The sequence below is a fragment of the Panthera onca genome, chromosome D3, assembly GCF_046562875.1.
Source record: "Panthera onca isolate mPanOnc1 chromosome D3, mPanOnc1 haplotype 2, whole genome shotgun sequence".
Lineage (NCBI taxonomy): Eukaryota > Metazoa > Chordata > Mammalia > Carnivora > Felidae > Panthera > Panthera onca.
This window is the reverse complement of record NC_138350.1, coordinates 48354009-48368230: the sequence shown is the minus strand read 5'-3', so window position 1 is coordinate 48368230 and position 14222 is coordinate 48354009. Positions and strand designations below refer to the sequence as shown.

General features: G+C 41.8%; 1 protein-coding gene across 2 annotated transcripts; it reads left to right on the top strand.

The window, feature by feature from the left end:
• The first annotated feature begins 299 nt into the window (after positions 1–299).
• AQP4 (aquaporin 4) lies at positions 300–13410 on the top strand. Of its 2 annotated transcripts, none has more exons than XM_078435364.2 (5): positions 300–432; positions 3557–3971; positions 4893–5057; positions 5356–5436; positions 9632–13410. In XM_078435364.2, the coding sequence occupies exons 1-5, from the start codon at positions 401–403 to the stop codon at positions 9908–9910; spliced, it is 972 nt and encodes a 323-aa protein (XP_078291490.1). In that variant the 5' UTR covers positions 300–400; the 3' UTR covers positions 9911–13410. The 2 variants fall into 2 exon arrangements, with proteins under 2 accessions (XP_078291490.1, XP_078291491.1); XM_078435365.2 differs by lacking the exon at positions 300–432 and adding an exon at positions 1364–1488.
• Positions 13411–14222: the final 812 nt, after the last annotated feature.

The window sequence follows — 14222 nt, the reverse complement described above, 5'->3', positions numbered from 1 at the left end:
TCTCAATTCATCTCAAATGCTGGATAACACAAATCTGTTTTCTCATGGCTGCCCAAATCTGCCTACAACACGCAACCAAACAAGACCAATTCTCAGCAATCCTTTGTGGTGAGAAGAGTTGAAATACAAATTGGGGGAAGTCCTCGTTTTCAAAGATTACCGGCTAAAGAAATACAGTGTAAGCAAACGTTTTGTGTTCCTGAAATGCCCTGTGTCTACAGGGATCAGGTAGAGAAAAGTTATTTCAAGTTCAAATATAACTCGACGATTGCCACATGGTACAGAGTCTTTCCACCCCTTCACTCCAAAAACCCAATCAGACAAGTGGCCGTAATCTGACTCCCAGTGCACTGGGAGCTGTGGGGCAGGCAATGAGAGCTGCACTCTGGCCAGGGAAGGCATGAGTGGCAGACCTGAAGCAAGGCAGTGGGGGTAAGTCCTTCTTTGCCTTAAGGGAACAAAGCTCAGGGCCAAAAGATGAAACTCTGACTCTTTTATTATAAATATATGTGCCTTCTCAGACAGAATCTAGAAGGAAATCGTAGGGCAGGTAGACGATGCTTATAGATCTGGGTATTGGGCGTGTTCATAAGAGAGGCATAGAGAGGGTAGAAGGGGTAAAAAAGGATGCTTTGCTGCAAAAGCCTCCACATATTCAAGACCTGTGCATGCACAGGAAAATTACCCTATGGAGGTAAAATCTATCTGCAGTATTTTTCATCAGAAAAATTACTCACCCAGAGGCTCAGCTGTCCAGAAGCGGATCAGGCTGTGTGTTCAGCTAGAAAGTAATGTGTCCGGTTCAGTACAACCCGGGCACATCAACAAACCCCCTTTGTTCTGGGGCGAAGGAAGCAAAACAAATGGTGTTGATCCATTTCCAGTGAGTGCGAACACATAAGGGAACATTGCTGATAATAACAGGAGCTATGACAGACTCCGCTGAGGGGAGCACTTGTGAGGTCAGGGGTATGTATGTGCTGCCTGGAAACTTTGGGGTTCGTGGCTAACTGAGGCTGTCCGGTCTGCGCTGGAAGGAGATCAGATTTTGTGGGCTTTCCAAAAAAAGCTAAAATCACTGTCAAGGAGCCTATTTATCTATTCGGGGTGTCGTCGTTGTTATTGTTTTCATTTCTCTGGCTGATGAAAATTTGAAGTTGAAAGAGCAACTGAGTTTCTTAAATCAGGTCTCTGGAGAGGCATGAGAGAATGGGCTGGGAGAGAGAATTCGGGGGGACTGGGGAAAGTGACGGAGAAGGGGTGTAGCAGGGAGGAGCCCTTCTGCCAGGGCCCGCCTCTCCTGGTGATCCATGCCTCCGCCTTCGCCTTCGCCTTCGTAAGGGACCTGAGGCTTCCTGCCCACCAGCCTCCCTAGCTCCCTGCTTTGTGCTCTTCATTTTTCCCACTTAATCCAGTCACAGACGACCAGCACCTGTGGCGGCACCTTGCCCTCCCCCCCCCCATTCCGGCTGCGGCCGAGGGCTGCTGGTGAGTTCAGAAGCCACCTTCCTAGCTTCTTTTTCAATTTGTAAGTTCTTGGAGTTTCTCCCCTTTGGGATACTTTTAATGTCTCTCCCAGAGCATACTCCCTGTCCTGTTCCAAGTGCTGTTTTGTCTCTTTATTTTCTCTTCCTCTAAGGAATATGATGTCATTGTCCTCCCAGCTGGGTTTTCTTGTAATTACATGATTCACTTAGAGGAGCTCACAGGCAGGGGACACCTGGGACAGGGCTGGCTGTCCCCCTTCTGGAGCTACTCCCCCCGCCCCCCCCCCCCCCCCCCCCCCCCCCGCCTTGGGCAGAAAATGGGTTTCTCTTTCCAACTCTGAGGCAAAGCCCCATATCAAAGCAGAGGCTGACTTGAGATCCTAAAGGTCAAGGGAGAGTTCCCCTAGCCCTTTTTTGGCACAGCATTTCCCTACTGTTCATCCAGAACCCAGGCTCCTGGGGACAATAAGGGGGGGGGGGGCGGGAGGGGCGGTTCCTCTTCAATAATACATCAAGGGGAAAGCTCTAATAACTCTAATCTGTTCAAATGCTTGACTTTCTTGCCTAACCCTTTTCATTGTCCTCTGGTGATCAGAGTCTCTGCTAAATGTCCTCCACACTCCTTCGCTCTCACGACTCTAACAGGCAAAGGATAAGAGCAAATGCCTTGAATAATGGAGTAACCAGTGTCATTGACCCCCACATCGGGAATTCTAGCCATTTCTTGCCCAAATGAGCACTGGGCATTAATATCCTCAAACCCCATCCTTTCTCAGCTCCAAAGATCTTCAGACAGTATGAGGAAAACAGACTGGAGGAACAGAGTATTCCCTCTCGGTGGCTGTCTTGCTGTACCGCACCCTCCTCCCCGCTCCCCACCCAGGTCCCCGCTGCCACAAGATCCCCCAGAAGTGGCAAGCCCCCCGACTTTCAGGGCCAGGCAGAAGTAGGAGACGGCCGCCAAGAAGACGCTGGAGAACAGTCGCTGTCCGTGGAGCCTTCTGCTCTGAGGACCACTGTCCCCCGCCCCGCGCCCTGCCCCGCGCTCCTGCCACCCCGCGGGGCTCCGCGTCCCCGCACTCGGCTGCCCCCTGGAGGGCGCGGGCGGGGTGCCCGGGGCTCCTACTCCCGCCTCCGGGATCACATTGAGAAGGTGTCTCTGAAGGGTAACGTCAGGGGTCGAGAGAGGGTCAGACGCCAGGAGGGACTGTCCCCTCGCACTGCAGAAGCACCGTGGAGCCAGGATGCAGCTTTCCCAGGCGCGGCCGCGGGGACGCCGGGGACATGGGCGGGGCGCGCGCCTGGAGGCTGCTTGTTTGTCCACCTGGCCGCTGCCCCGGGTCCTGGCACCGGCCCAGGGGTGGCCGCTCCCCCGGGGCCCGGGGCCCGCGGCCGACGCGTCCTAGTGCCGCGCGTCCAGGCCCGCAGGGGAGACGGAGGGAGCGTCCCTGCCGCCGCTCAGGCCCCGCCGGTTCCCACCGCCCCTGCCAGCTCCCCGCCCCCTAACGACTTCACCTTCTGGAAAGACAGACTTCGGCATTCCCGGCCTCCTCGCTGGCCTCTCCTCTAAATCCGCAGTCTCTGCTGGGGCAGAGGAGAATCACGCTCCACAAATCCACTTTCAGAATGCCATTTTGAGCAATAAAGTGCAAAACTGCAAATGACCTCCCCCCCCCCCTTTTTTTGAATCGCTTTACGTTCAAAATATAAACAGCATGTTAAAAGTACACTGAAACTCAAAACCTTGCTCTGAGGGAATTAGCTCTTGCTGGGAGGTAAATACATTTCATTCTTAACTCTTTAAGAAACTTGATTTAGACATTTTCCTTTTTAGGGGCAAATCAGGGAAACTGGCTGAGCTTCGAATGTTAGATAAAAGGAGGCTAGAATAACAGGGGACAATTAATTCGTTAATTAAGAAGGTTTTCTGGAAGCATTCTTTCCTGGTATCAAATAACCTTTGAGGGGGCCCTTCCCCACAGAAGGGCAAGACTACAGGCCCCGAGTCTTCACCCAAATTCACGAACCTTGGTTTGATAGCTTCTGATATCAACTTGTTTTCTTTTCAGTAAGTGTGGACCTTTGTGTAGAAGAGAGAGCATCATGGTGGCCTTCAAAGGGGTCTGGACTCAAGCTTTCTGGAAGGCAGTCACAGCGGAATTTCTGGCCATGCTTATCTTTGTTCTCCTCAGCCTGGGATCCACCATCAACTGGGGTGGAACGGAAAAGCCCTTACCTGTCGACATGGTTCTCATCTCCCTTTGCTTTGGGCTCAGCATTGCAACTATGGTACAGTGCTTTGGCCACATCAGCGGTGGCCACATCAACCCTGCTGTGACAGTGGCCATGGTGTGCACCAGGAAGATTAGCATCGCCAAGTCTGTCTTCTACGTCGCCGCACAGTGCCTGGGCGCCATCATCGGAGCTGGGATTCTCTACCTCGTCACACCTCCCAGTGTGGTGGGGGGCTTGGGGGTCACCACGGTAGCATCTTTAGCTCTCATTTTCAAACTAGGATTCCAAGCTTCTTGCAGACTCTGCTAAATGCCACCCCGGTGGCCTGAGAGACTTTTCTAAAATTGCAAATTTATTCCCAGGGAATTTCTGACGATTCTTGACAGGGGGGAAACTGACCCCAGCAACATTGAGCGTATCCATATATTATCATCGTTTGCTATATGGAGTGACTTCAATATTATTAAGTCTAGGTGACACAAAAATGGTGTTGTTTTTTTCCTCTCTCTCGCTCCCATCCCCGTGACTATACTAGACTATATATTTAGCTTAAGGAATTTTTATTACAGCCATTGGTTGGCTCACTAAATTTTGTTTCTGGTCATGTTCGTGAGACTTAAAATGATCTACAACAAGGACCACACTTAAAAAAATAAATTGGCATTTGATCCTAGTTTTGTTCTTAACTGATTAGGAGTATCAGTTGTTAGTTCAGCACCAGATTGATTTAAAAACTGCACACAGTTTAAATTTTAATTGAAATATATATTAATTAATTTAAACCTAATTAATGGATTTAATCATTGCCTTATAAAATTACAAGACTCTCAAGAAACTCCTTTATAAGTTAAGTGCAGCAGTGGCACATTTTGCTTCCTTTGTAGAAAAGGACATTCAGCACAAATTCCCGCTTGGTCATTGTAAGAGTAATTAATTATCTGTGATGGCCCAAAATGAGTGGAAATTTATTCCTTTTTTTTTTTTTTTTTTTTTTTTTTTGGATGCAGCCGGTTGGGGGGGGGGGGGCGGGTGTCTCACTCGTGGGGTAGAATAGATGACTCAAATTAACCATTGCTTTTTCCAGTGATGAAATATGCCTTTCACAATAATATGTTCTCATAGAAAATGTAATCATGCTTCAATTCAGATAGAGCATTTTTCTCTTTCTAGGTTCATGGAAGTCTTTCTGCTGGTCACGGTCTCCTGGTGGAGTTGATAATCACATTTCAGCTGGTGTTTACTATTTTTGCCAGCTGTGATTCCAAACGGACTGATGTCACTGGTTCAGTAGCTTTAGCAATTGGATTTTCTGTGGCAATTGGACATTTATTTGCAGTAAGTTTCCAAGTCCATTTAAATAATTGATTCATTTCATTTATCGTCACCCTAGAGCTGGCCTAAAGATATTGTGTTTTACAGCTGTAGTTCTTTAGTATCCAGCCACGTCTGTCCACATTAGGTGATGATTTTGCTAACTTTATGATGAGAAGGTTGATATGGCTGCTAACGTCTTGACAGTTCCTCTAACTGACTTGGCAAATGGTAGCAAATTGCAATGAATGCTTCCTGTTACTAGCCCTGTTTCAGCAATGTCTGAAGTTGTCGTTTTTTGTTGTTGTTGTTTTCCCTATAGATCAATTACACTGGTGCCAGCATGAACCCTGCCCGATCCTTTGGACCTGCGGTTATCATGGGAAATTGGGAAAACCACTGGGTAACCATCATGTCGATAGTACCTGTCCTCCTGCAGTTAACAATTGCCCATGTAGCTCTTTTTTTTCTTTGCCCACTAGTTTTCTTACTTCCTCTCAACCTTGACCCCCCCCCTCCACTTTATTACATCTTTCATAAATACCAGGGAGAGACGAGCACATATCTACGGTAGAACATCTCACCTTATATCTGTCCTGGGTCTTCAGTAATAGCCTTTCTTTTTATATATAAGCACTGCTCTGGGCACCGTATCTGATAGACTGAAGCAGAATACATTGTGCATGGAGGCTGCCAATGTGGAACAAGTGAAAACCAGGATAGTGTGGTGAATATAGTGTTTAAGTAATTGAATGTAAAGCCTTCCTGGCAATGACAAAATATATACCTACCAAGAAATTAAAAAAAAAAAAAAAGAAGAAGAAGAAGAAGAGGAAAGAAATGCTTAAAAGCAATGCCCAGAGCAAAAATATTTATCGTTTTTGTTTACAAAAGCATGGACCCAATTAATAGTATGTGAGTTGGGAGCACTTGAACTACAGATGGAGAGGACTAGATGTTGCAAATGTTTATGCTATTATCACCGTAACTGTACCTGGACACACGAATGACTTTAGAAGAGGCACACTTTCCAGTCTCACTGGCTAACCTACTTAATAATGCGGTGGCAGCGCTTCCAGAGAGCAGTGATATCCATTTTTAAATATCACAATCAATTTTATTTCAATTGTTTCTTACAACACAGGCATTTAAATCCCTTAAATGAATAATGCAGCAGTTTTAAGGCCACTCACATGCCAACTTCTAATAACCAATACAAATATGAGATATGGGACTTATGTCTGCCAGCCTCAAATAAGGTTGACTCCCGTTGTCACTTATGTGTTGTGAATGCTATTTCGCAACTTTTAGTTTTAATTCATGACCGTAACAACATGTCACTCGTGTTTGAATCTCATTCATACAGCGGTTATTGACCCAGTTACATCCACTCAACCATAGTGCACATTGCCAATAAGAGGATATGGCACCATTACTAGGGGCACTGACAGTGAAGAAAAGGGTACTGAGTCTTTAAAAATAATTTCAGTCGTGAAAGAACGAGCATCAGAGTTCAAAGCAAGATTTTGCACCCAGCTATACAATGAATGTCAGTAATACCATCCATGAGATTGGTCATTTTGCCACTGATGTTTCCATTTATGTCTCAAAATGTTTGCCACATTGACATGAGTGGAACATTTTAATGGACAGAATATAGTTAATTATGGTAGAAGTACAATTGGAAGTTCAACTTCTTACATTCAAACTTTTTTTGTAATTAAAATTTAGAAAAATAGCAACTTTTAATTTTATGGATGAGGACTTTAAAATGGGGGTGAAATGTATGTTTTTAATGATTACCTACTGGTTGTGGTAAGCTAGCTAAAATTCAAATAGTGGGAAACTTTTTACCTTGTTGACTGAATGAAATGTTTCCCCTTATTGCAGAGCTATTTTATAACAAACTTAATCCTACTGAACATGAATGTCCGTTCTGTAGCAATAATTGTGTGAATTTTAGAACTAATTTACAACATATTTGCAGATTGATTGATTGGTTGATAGACTAGAATAACATCAAAATATTAATGGTGAATTTTCTAGGTAGTGTAATGACATTGTTTTAGTTTTCATCTTGATACTTTACATAACATCTATATTTATAGCAATAAAAATTATTTACCTTTATACATTTTGAGAGTCATTTTAAAGTACATTTTGACTTTGTTTTGGAATAGCAACTTGAAACTGAGATTTGCTCTTTTTGGAGAGCATGTGGCCAGATGTATTCTTCATAGGTGTTTGGGGAATGCATCATAATTATTTAGCAGACCCTTGTTTCGTTGTAGCATGTGGAATAGACCATCTGTAATGAGCTCTTACCAAAGGAACAGAGAGCAAAGACATTTAGAGGAGGGCTCTCATTTCTCCTTTGAAAGGGCAACTCTTACATGGTTTCTTTCTGTTCAAGATAGGAGCTTGGTGCTCACAACCACTCTACCAGTATTTTCCACGTTAAATATATGTGCTCATCTCCAGCTTAAATTTTTAATTGTCTTTAGATTTTGCAATGAGGATGCTAAGTGGAATTAACTTCCAGAAAGTGTCTTAAGCCAGAAAAGCATTTCTCCTATTTTTTTCAAACGAGATAAGTGCAGTATCATGGAAAACAGTGCAATAGTTCAAAAGAGAGGTTTGAAATCACAAAGACCTCGAATCCCCAGTTCAAGCACTTGTTAGGCATGAACTCCTAAGCAAGCTTCTTATCTGCTCAGGGTGTCAGTTTTCTTACTCATAAAAGAGGGATAATAATAATATCTACCTCAAAGGTTGCTGTTTGAATTATGTGAGTTAATACAAGAAAAGTGCTAAGTACAACTGGCTCAATAAACAAGGTTTCTGTTGCCTAATTGAATCTGTTGAATGAGTGTCAAATATTCTGCAGCATATACGTGCTCTAAAGCAAATGTTGAAGTTTACCAAAACTCAAAACTGAGTTTTTTCTAGATACAGTAACGATACGATAAAAAGCTTCCATGTTGGATTAAAAATCCTATGGAATTGCTAAGCCTCAACTAACCACCATCCATAAACTCAGTACTGGTTTCTTTGTTTGTTTATTTATTTATTTATTTATTTATTTATTTATTTTTGAAAGAAAGAGAGCTCAAGAGCAGGGGAGGGGCAGAGAGAGAGAGGGAAAGAGAGAATCCCAAGTAGGTTCACTGCAGTCAGCATGGAACCCGACACAGGACTCAATCCCACAGACCATGAGATCATGACCTGAGCCAAAATCAAGAGTCAAACGCTGAGCCAACTGAGCCACCCAGATGCCCCAAAGAGACAAGGTGGGATTTTTTGCACCAAGTGACCATGGTAAGAACCATGAGGATGAAAGTGCTCTGCAAGAAGAGTAATGAACAAACCATGAGGTTTTCAATTAAATCAAATCATCAGATTTTAGGGAGGAAAAGCATGTAAAAAACACAGGGTGCCTCGGTGACTCGGTTGGTTAAGCCTCTGACTTTGGCTCAGGTCATGATCTCAAAGCTTGTGAGTTCAAGCCCTGCGTCAGGCTCTGTGCTGACAGCTTGGAGTCTGGAGCCTGCTTCCTATTCTGTGTGTGTCTCTCTCTCTGCCCCTCCCCCACTTGCACTCTATCTCTCTCTCTCAAAAATGAATAAACGTTAAAAAAAATTTTTTTAAAGAAAGAAAAGCATGTAACAAACAGAAAATGACTTATCTCCAGCCTGTTCACACACAACTTTGAATTGCCTAGGAAGCATGGAATGAAGCCGGTTGCTATGAAATTAGAACCACCAAATACTTTACAAGTATTGTTTCAATTTAATTTTTATAGTCTATGAAGTATGTATTATTACAATTCCCACTTTGCAGATGAGGAAATTAAGGTTTAAGAAGTCAAGTAATTGACACAAAAACTGACCAAATTACTAAGCGGTGGAGCTGGGATTCCATTTATCATGCTTCACTGAATAACTAAAGCTCAACTGATAAAAGCTGTATATTGGTCACAATTATGCAGAAAGCCAATGTATGATGGCAATATTAAGAAAATAAGATAACTCTCTAGAAATTTTTTTCTATTTTACTTGAAGAATTCTTTGCATCTACTGAGTGTGCAGTACCACCAAAGAGGAGCTATCTTTTCTTAATATGTTTTTTAATGTTTCTTTATTTCTTTCGAGAGACAGTGCATGCACATGCATGTGGGCGGGGGGGAGGGGCAGAGGGATGGAGAAGGAGAATCCCAAGCAGGCTCCGTGCTGTGAGCACAGAGCCCGATGTCTGAGCTGAGACCAAGAGTCAGATGCTTAACTGACTGAGCCACCCAGACGCCCCTAAAGAAGAGCTATCTTGACTTTAAGGACTCTCAGAAAATGGAAAGAAAGTAATTAGTGAAAGCAAGAAAAGAGAAAACCGTCTCCTTGTTTTCTGTTCAAATGCTATTTAGCAGTTTATGGATCTCTGGTGTGCATTTGATGTATTCTCTTATAGTGTTTCCAATTCTGCTTTCTTCCACACGACACATTTGTTTTCTTAATGTAAACCAGCTAAGCTCTCTATTCACGAGTCGTTCAAAGGAATAGTTTTACTCCATGCTCATTCTATAATGCTTCCATCTTTTCCTCCAGATATATTGGGTTGGACCAATAATAGGAGCTGTCCTCGCCGGTGGGCTTTACGAGTATGTCTTCTGTCCAGATGTTGAACTCAAACGTCGTTTTAAAGAAGCCTTCAGCAAAGCTGCCCAGCAAACAAAGGGGAGTTACATGGAAGTGGAGGACAACAGGAGTCAGGTAGAGACTGATGACCTGATCCTAAAACCTGGAGTAGTGCACGTGATTGACATTGACCGGGGAGAGGAGAAGAAGGGGAAAGACCCGTCCGGAGAGGTGTTGTCTTCAGTATGACTAGAAGATGGCACTGAAAGCAGACAAGAACACTTAGAACTGTCCTCAGATTTCCTTCCACCCATTAAGGAAACAGATTTGTTATAAATTAGACATGCGCAGGGTCATTGTTTCTTGCCTCATTATTCAGTCTAGACAAGAAATGTTTCACTATTCTACCAAGGAGGAATGGAAGAAACCTATTGTGAATTCCAAATCTAAAAAAAGAGGTCTTTTTAAAGTGTCCCCAAAGCAAATAGGCATCTAGTTTATCTTGTTGCCATTCATTAATTATCAGTTTAAAATGAGTATCAAGATTTGGTTAAGTCTTGCCTGACAGAACTTATAGACATACCTATCAGCTTATTCCTCCTCTACCATGAAACCGGTATTTGTCAATCCTCGTCTGAGTGTTTTTTCCAGTACGCCAAAACAATGTGCCACAGAATCGTGCACATTCAACAGAGGAAATATAACAAGCTCTTTTGTGGGCAGCCCCCTCTTAAAAACTACCTCGGCGAAAGAATATTAACAAGGGTCATTGCTAATGAATTATTTCCATTTATATTTCAAATACCCAGCTTTCAACCTGAACTCTAATTCATAATATTCCTTCCTCTTCTTCAGTGCCCAGGGTAATGTGGAAAGCCCAGAAATTTGAGGAATGTTCGGAAACCCTTTATATTTTTTAGTTTTTTCTAATAAAATATCCAAATCGTAAGAAATACCTATTAAGATTCAGGACAAACAGACTCATAAGATCTTATGCGAGTGGAGGAAAAATTACCATTATAAAAAAATCATAAGGAAAGAGGCAATCCATATTCTGGAATCAAAGAGTTGATCTGTTTTCAGTGCACATCCTCAAATACACCACATGAGGTTAACGATCTATGCTTTTAACTACTTAACCATTTTGCTTATATTTTTTAATTTATTGGCAAAACTGGTGGTTTTGTTTGTGACTTTGGTTATCTATATTTAAACATTAGCTGAGATTTCTTTTTGATAACAAGAACATAACTAGCTGAATCCTGACTTTTTGTGATTAAGCTCTGCTCACTCTGAAAGATAAAAACTGGCTGTCCCTGTCCCCGTTTCTGCACTCTGTCACTTCTCATGAGATTTGGTGATAATCTTCACTGTGCCTGTGATGATATTTTAATGAATTAAAATGCACGAGAGACAAGGAAGGCCATGGTTGCAGACTAAAGGGAGAAGGCATCAGAACACTCTGTATTCAAAGCTGACTAGATGACCAATCGTTTATTTGTAGAGATATTGTACGTCGTAATGAAATACATCTTTAAAGTATTTTCATTACCGACTCGTTTGTCAGAATACTTTGCTCTTCCTGTACTGCTGTGCCTTAAGTTGGGAGAATGGTCTCTGGAAACCCCAGTCTCTATCATCTTAACCTAAACTTTATCTTAGACAAAGAGCTGCAAATGTCAATTTCACTGAACAAAAGCTAGTAGTGGAGCAAACACCCATCACTGCAAAGAATGGCTTAAAATAAGCTGATAATCAAGGACTTTCTTCTCCCATGCATTGTTCCAACTGTGTGCCACTTTTTAGTGTTAATGGCAGTTGTGTGTCTGTGGCAGTGAGATAATGGACCACTGTTAAACCTGATTCTCTTCGGTGCTAGGAAAGTGATGTGCAAGTTTCCCAGGGAGTCATCACTCCAGTGCAGCGCTTGGGAGTGTCATTGGTGGGTTTTTTTTTGTTTGTTTGTTTTTGTTTTTTTTTTTATGGCAGATTCCTAAATCCCAGGTGCCTTTCTCAGATGTGTGGCCAACCACACCCTCCACCAGTGAGGCCCATCCTTTCCTGTTTGGAGCTGCTTCTATAGAAGTAGGGTGAGATTCTAAGGATGGCTTGTGACTTTTCTGTTCAAATATTTGCACAAAATACCACTAAAGGCTTAAAATAGGGGTGAGGGTGGGGGGTTGGCGTTCAGCTCAAAAGATAATTCTATCAACCAGCGGCAAGCATATTAGCTCAAAAGGAAGCGAGGTTAGCAAGGGAAAGTTAAACAGATTTTTTTGAATACGCTTACAATTTACTGGCTTACAATCATTTTTATTCAGCCATATGGTTTACTTCTTATGCACTCACTTTTATACTCACTTCCAGTTAGAGTATTTAATAAGTTAGTGCTGTAATAAAAAAAAAGGCATGAATGATGTTTTTGTAGTTTGTTTTCCATAGAGTGCCTGGCACTTAGTAGGTATGTGTTAGTTAATAAAAATACATGAATTTCATTTAGGATTTAAGAATGTAAATAATTTTCTTTTAACCTTGATTTTGCTCAGTATTTAATAAAAGCTTGATTTCAAGGACTACTAAGGGAAGGCAGTATAAATGTAAAACCCATAAAATATATTTTTGCATTCTACTATTTTAGAGGCGTGAAGTGAATGAAAGCTTTAGCACTTTTTTTCCCCTGCATATGAGACAACATATTTTGTATTTCACTCAAGGCTTTGCCACTAAAAAGTAATGAAATTGTACCTTTCTAATGACATCTATGCAGCAGGGGTCTATTGCCTTGTGGATGGCACCAAATTATCCAAGTGTATTAGGAGACGAGGGCTTTTTCCTTTAATCCCTTCTTATTAATGAAGTGCATCGTGCTGCTCCCAGGAGAGTGCTGCTGACAGATATACAGAAAAGAGATCAGAGAGAAAAAACTGGAAGGACATAAATGAATTATACCAAGCCAGGAAGCAATGCCAACCGCCTCTTCCCTATGGAAAAATACAACACGCGTCCCAAATTGTAAGATGGTCCCTACGCTGAAAAGATACATAGTTTGTCAAAAGGTGTACCAAAAGATAAAGAGTCATTTTTACGTTCGGGGGGTGGGTGGGGGAGGCTTTCTTAAATATTTGGGGCCCAGAACTGGAATGTATTTTTTCACTGTTGAACTGGACATTGTCTTCAAAGAGTCCTAAACTTTTACACTGGAAGGAAGTATTTTCTGGTACCTAACTCATTGCCTAAATGTAAGATCCCTACACTTTGTTTCTACTATTTGATGGTTTTCATAAGTTCTTACACTTTCGGACTCTTTTCCTTATGCAGTTGATAGGTACTAGCTACAGCTGCCACTCAGTCTAGAAAATTTTACAAGGAGATTAGAAATATTTGAATAACATATATGAGAGCATTAAACTACCTGATTAATTCTTAGAAGTCTGATACCAAATAGCACATAATATTCTTCTTAGGCCAAGAAACCAGGCAACTTACTTACCGGTTTAAATTCAATAATGAGCAGGGGCATCTGGGTGGCTCAGTGGGTAAGGCATCTGACTTCAGCTCAGGTCATGATCTCACGGTAGTGGGTTCAAGCCCTGCATCGGACACTGTGCTGATAGCTCAGAGCCGGAGCCTGCTTCAGATTCTAGCTCTGCCCCTCCCCTGCTCATGCCCTGCTCTCTCTCTCTCTCTCTCTCTAAAAAATAAATAAACATTTCAAAAAATGTAATAAATAAATCAATCAATAAATAAATTCAATAATGAACAGGAAAATTCCAAAACAGAGTAGCAAATTCAAATGCTAAAATTGATCCTGGCGAGGCCCTTTGTTGCAGGATGTTGACACTATCCCCACATGTTGTCAGCATTCGACAGAGCCATTGCCTTGTGACAGCTGAAGATAACAGTAGGAGCTCAAGAGATACCCTTAAAAGACAATATAAGGCCAATATGACTTCTCATTATAAGCACTATAGATTGTGCAAATTCAGAATATCTTATAAATGTCTTATATCTAATATGTATCTTATATTATTCTGTCTTTCCTAATATGTTTATGGCAACAACATTATTAGGAAGACGTGACTACTATCTGGAAAGTATAATGAACAAAACTCACTTTCTTTACCACAGATTTTGTGTGCGTGCATTGGTATTATACTACTTTATAGATCACCCCAAAATAACAGTAACTTTTGAATTCATAGTTCTCTGAAATACATAGAAGGCATTTAATTCAGGGCTGAAAAACTGTGGCCACTCACTTTTGCAAATGCCTGTACCCTATGAAAGTAGTTACAGTGTTACCCAGGCATGTTAAAATCCAAAAGCTAAAAAATACACCTAATTTATATAACCTATCAGAATATATTTTTAGATTCTCTTCAGGATTAATTAAATAAACATGCAATTTGTGGAGACATAATTGTTTATCACTTTTATGACCCAAATCATGATTGTAATTCATGATAAACTGCTGAGAATAAACTGAACATATGGTCATATTCACAATTATTTATTAACTGAAATGTTATTCCAACGTCAGAGCTAATGTTGAGATTTAAAC

Excerpts from the sequence above, each read along its gene's own strand:
- AQP4 (XM_078435364.2), top strand. The coding sequence starts at position 401 with ATGAGTGGCAGACCTGAAGCAAGGCAGTGGGG. Across the intron at positions 433-3,556 it reads CCTGAAGCAAGGCAGTGGGG|TAAGTGTGGACCTTTGTGTA; the intron begins GTAAGTCCTTCT and ends TTTTCTTTTCAG. Across the intron at positions 5,437-9,631 it reads GAAATTGGGAAAACCACTGG|ATATATTGGGTTGGACCAAT; the intron begins GTAACCATCATG and ends CTTTTCCTCCAG.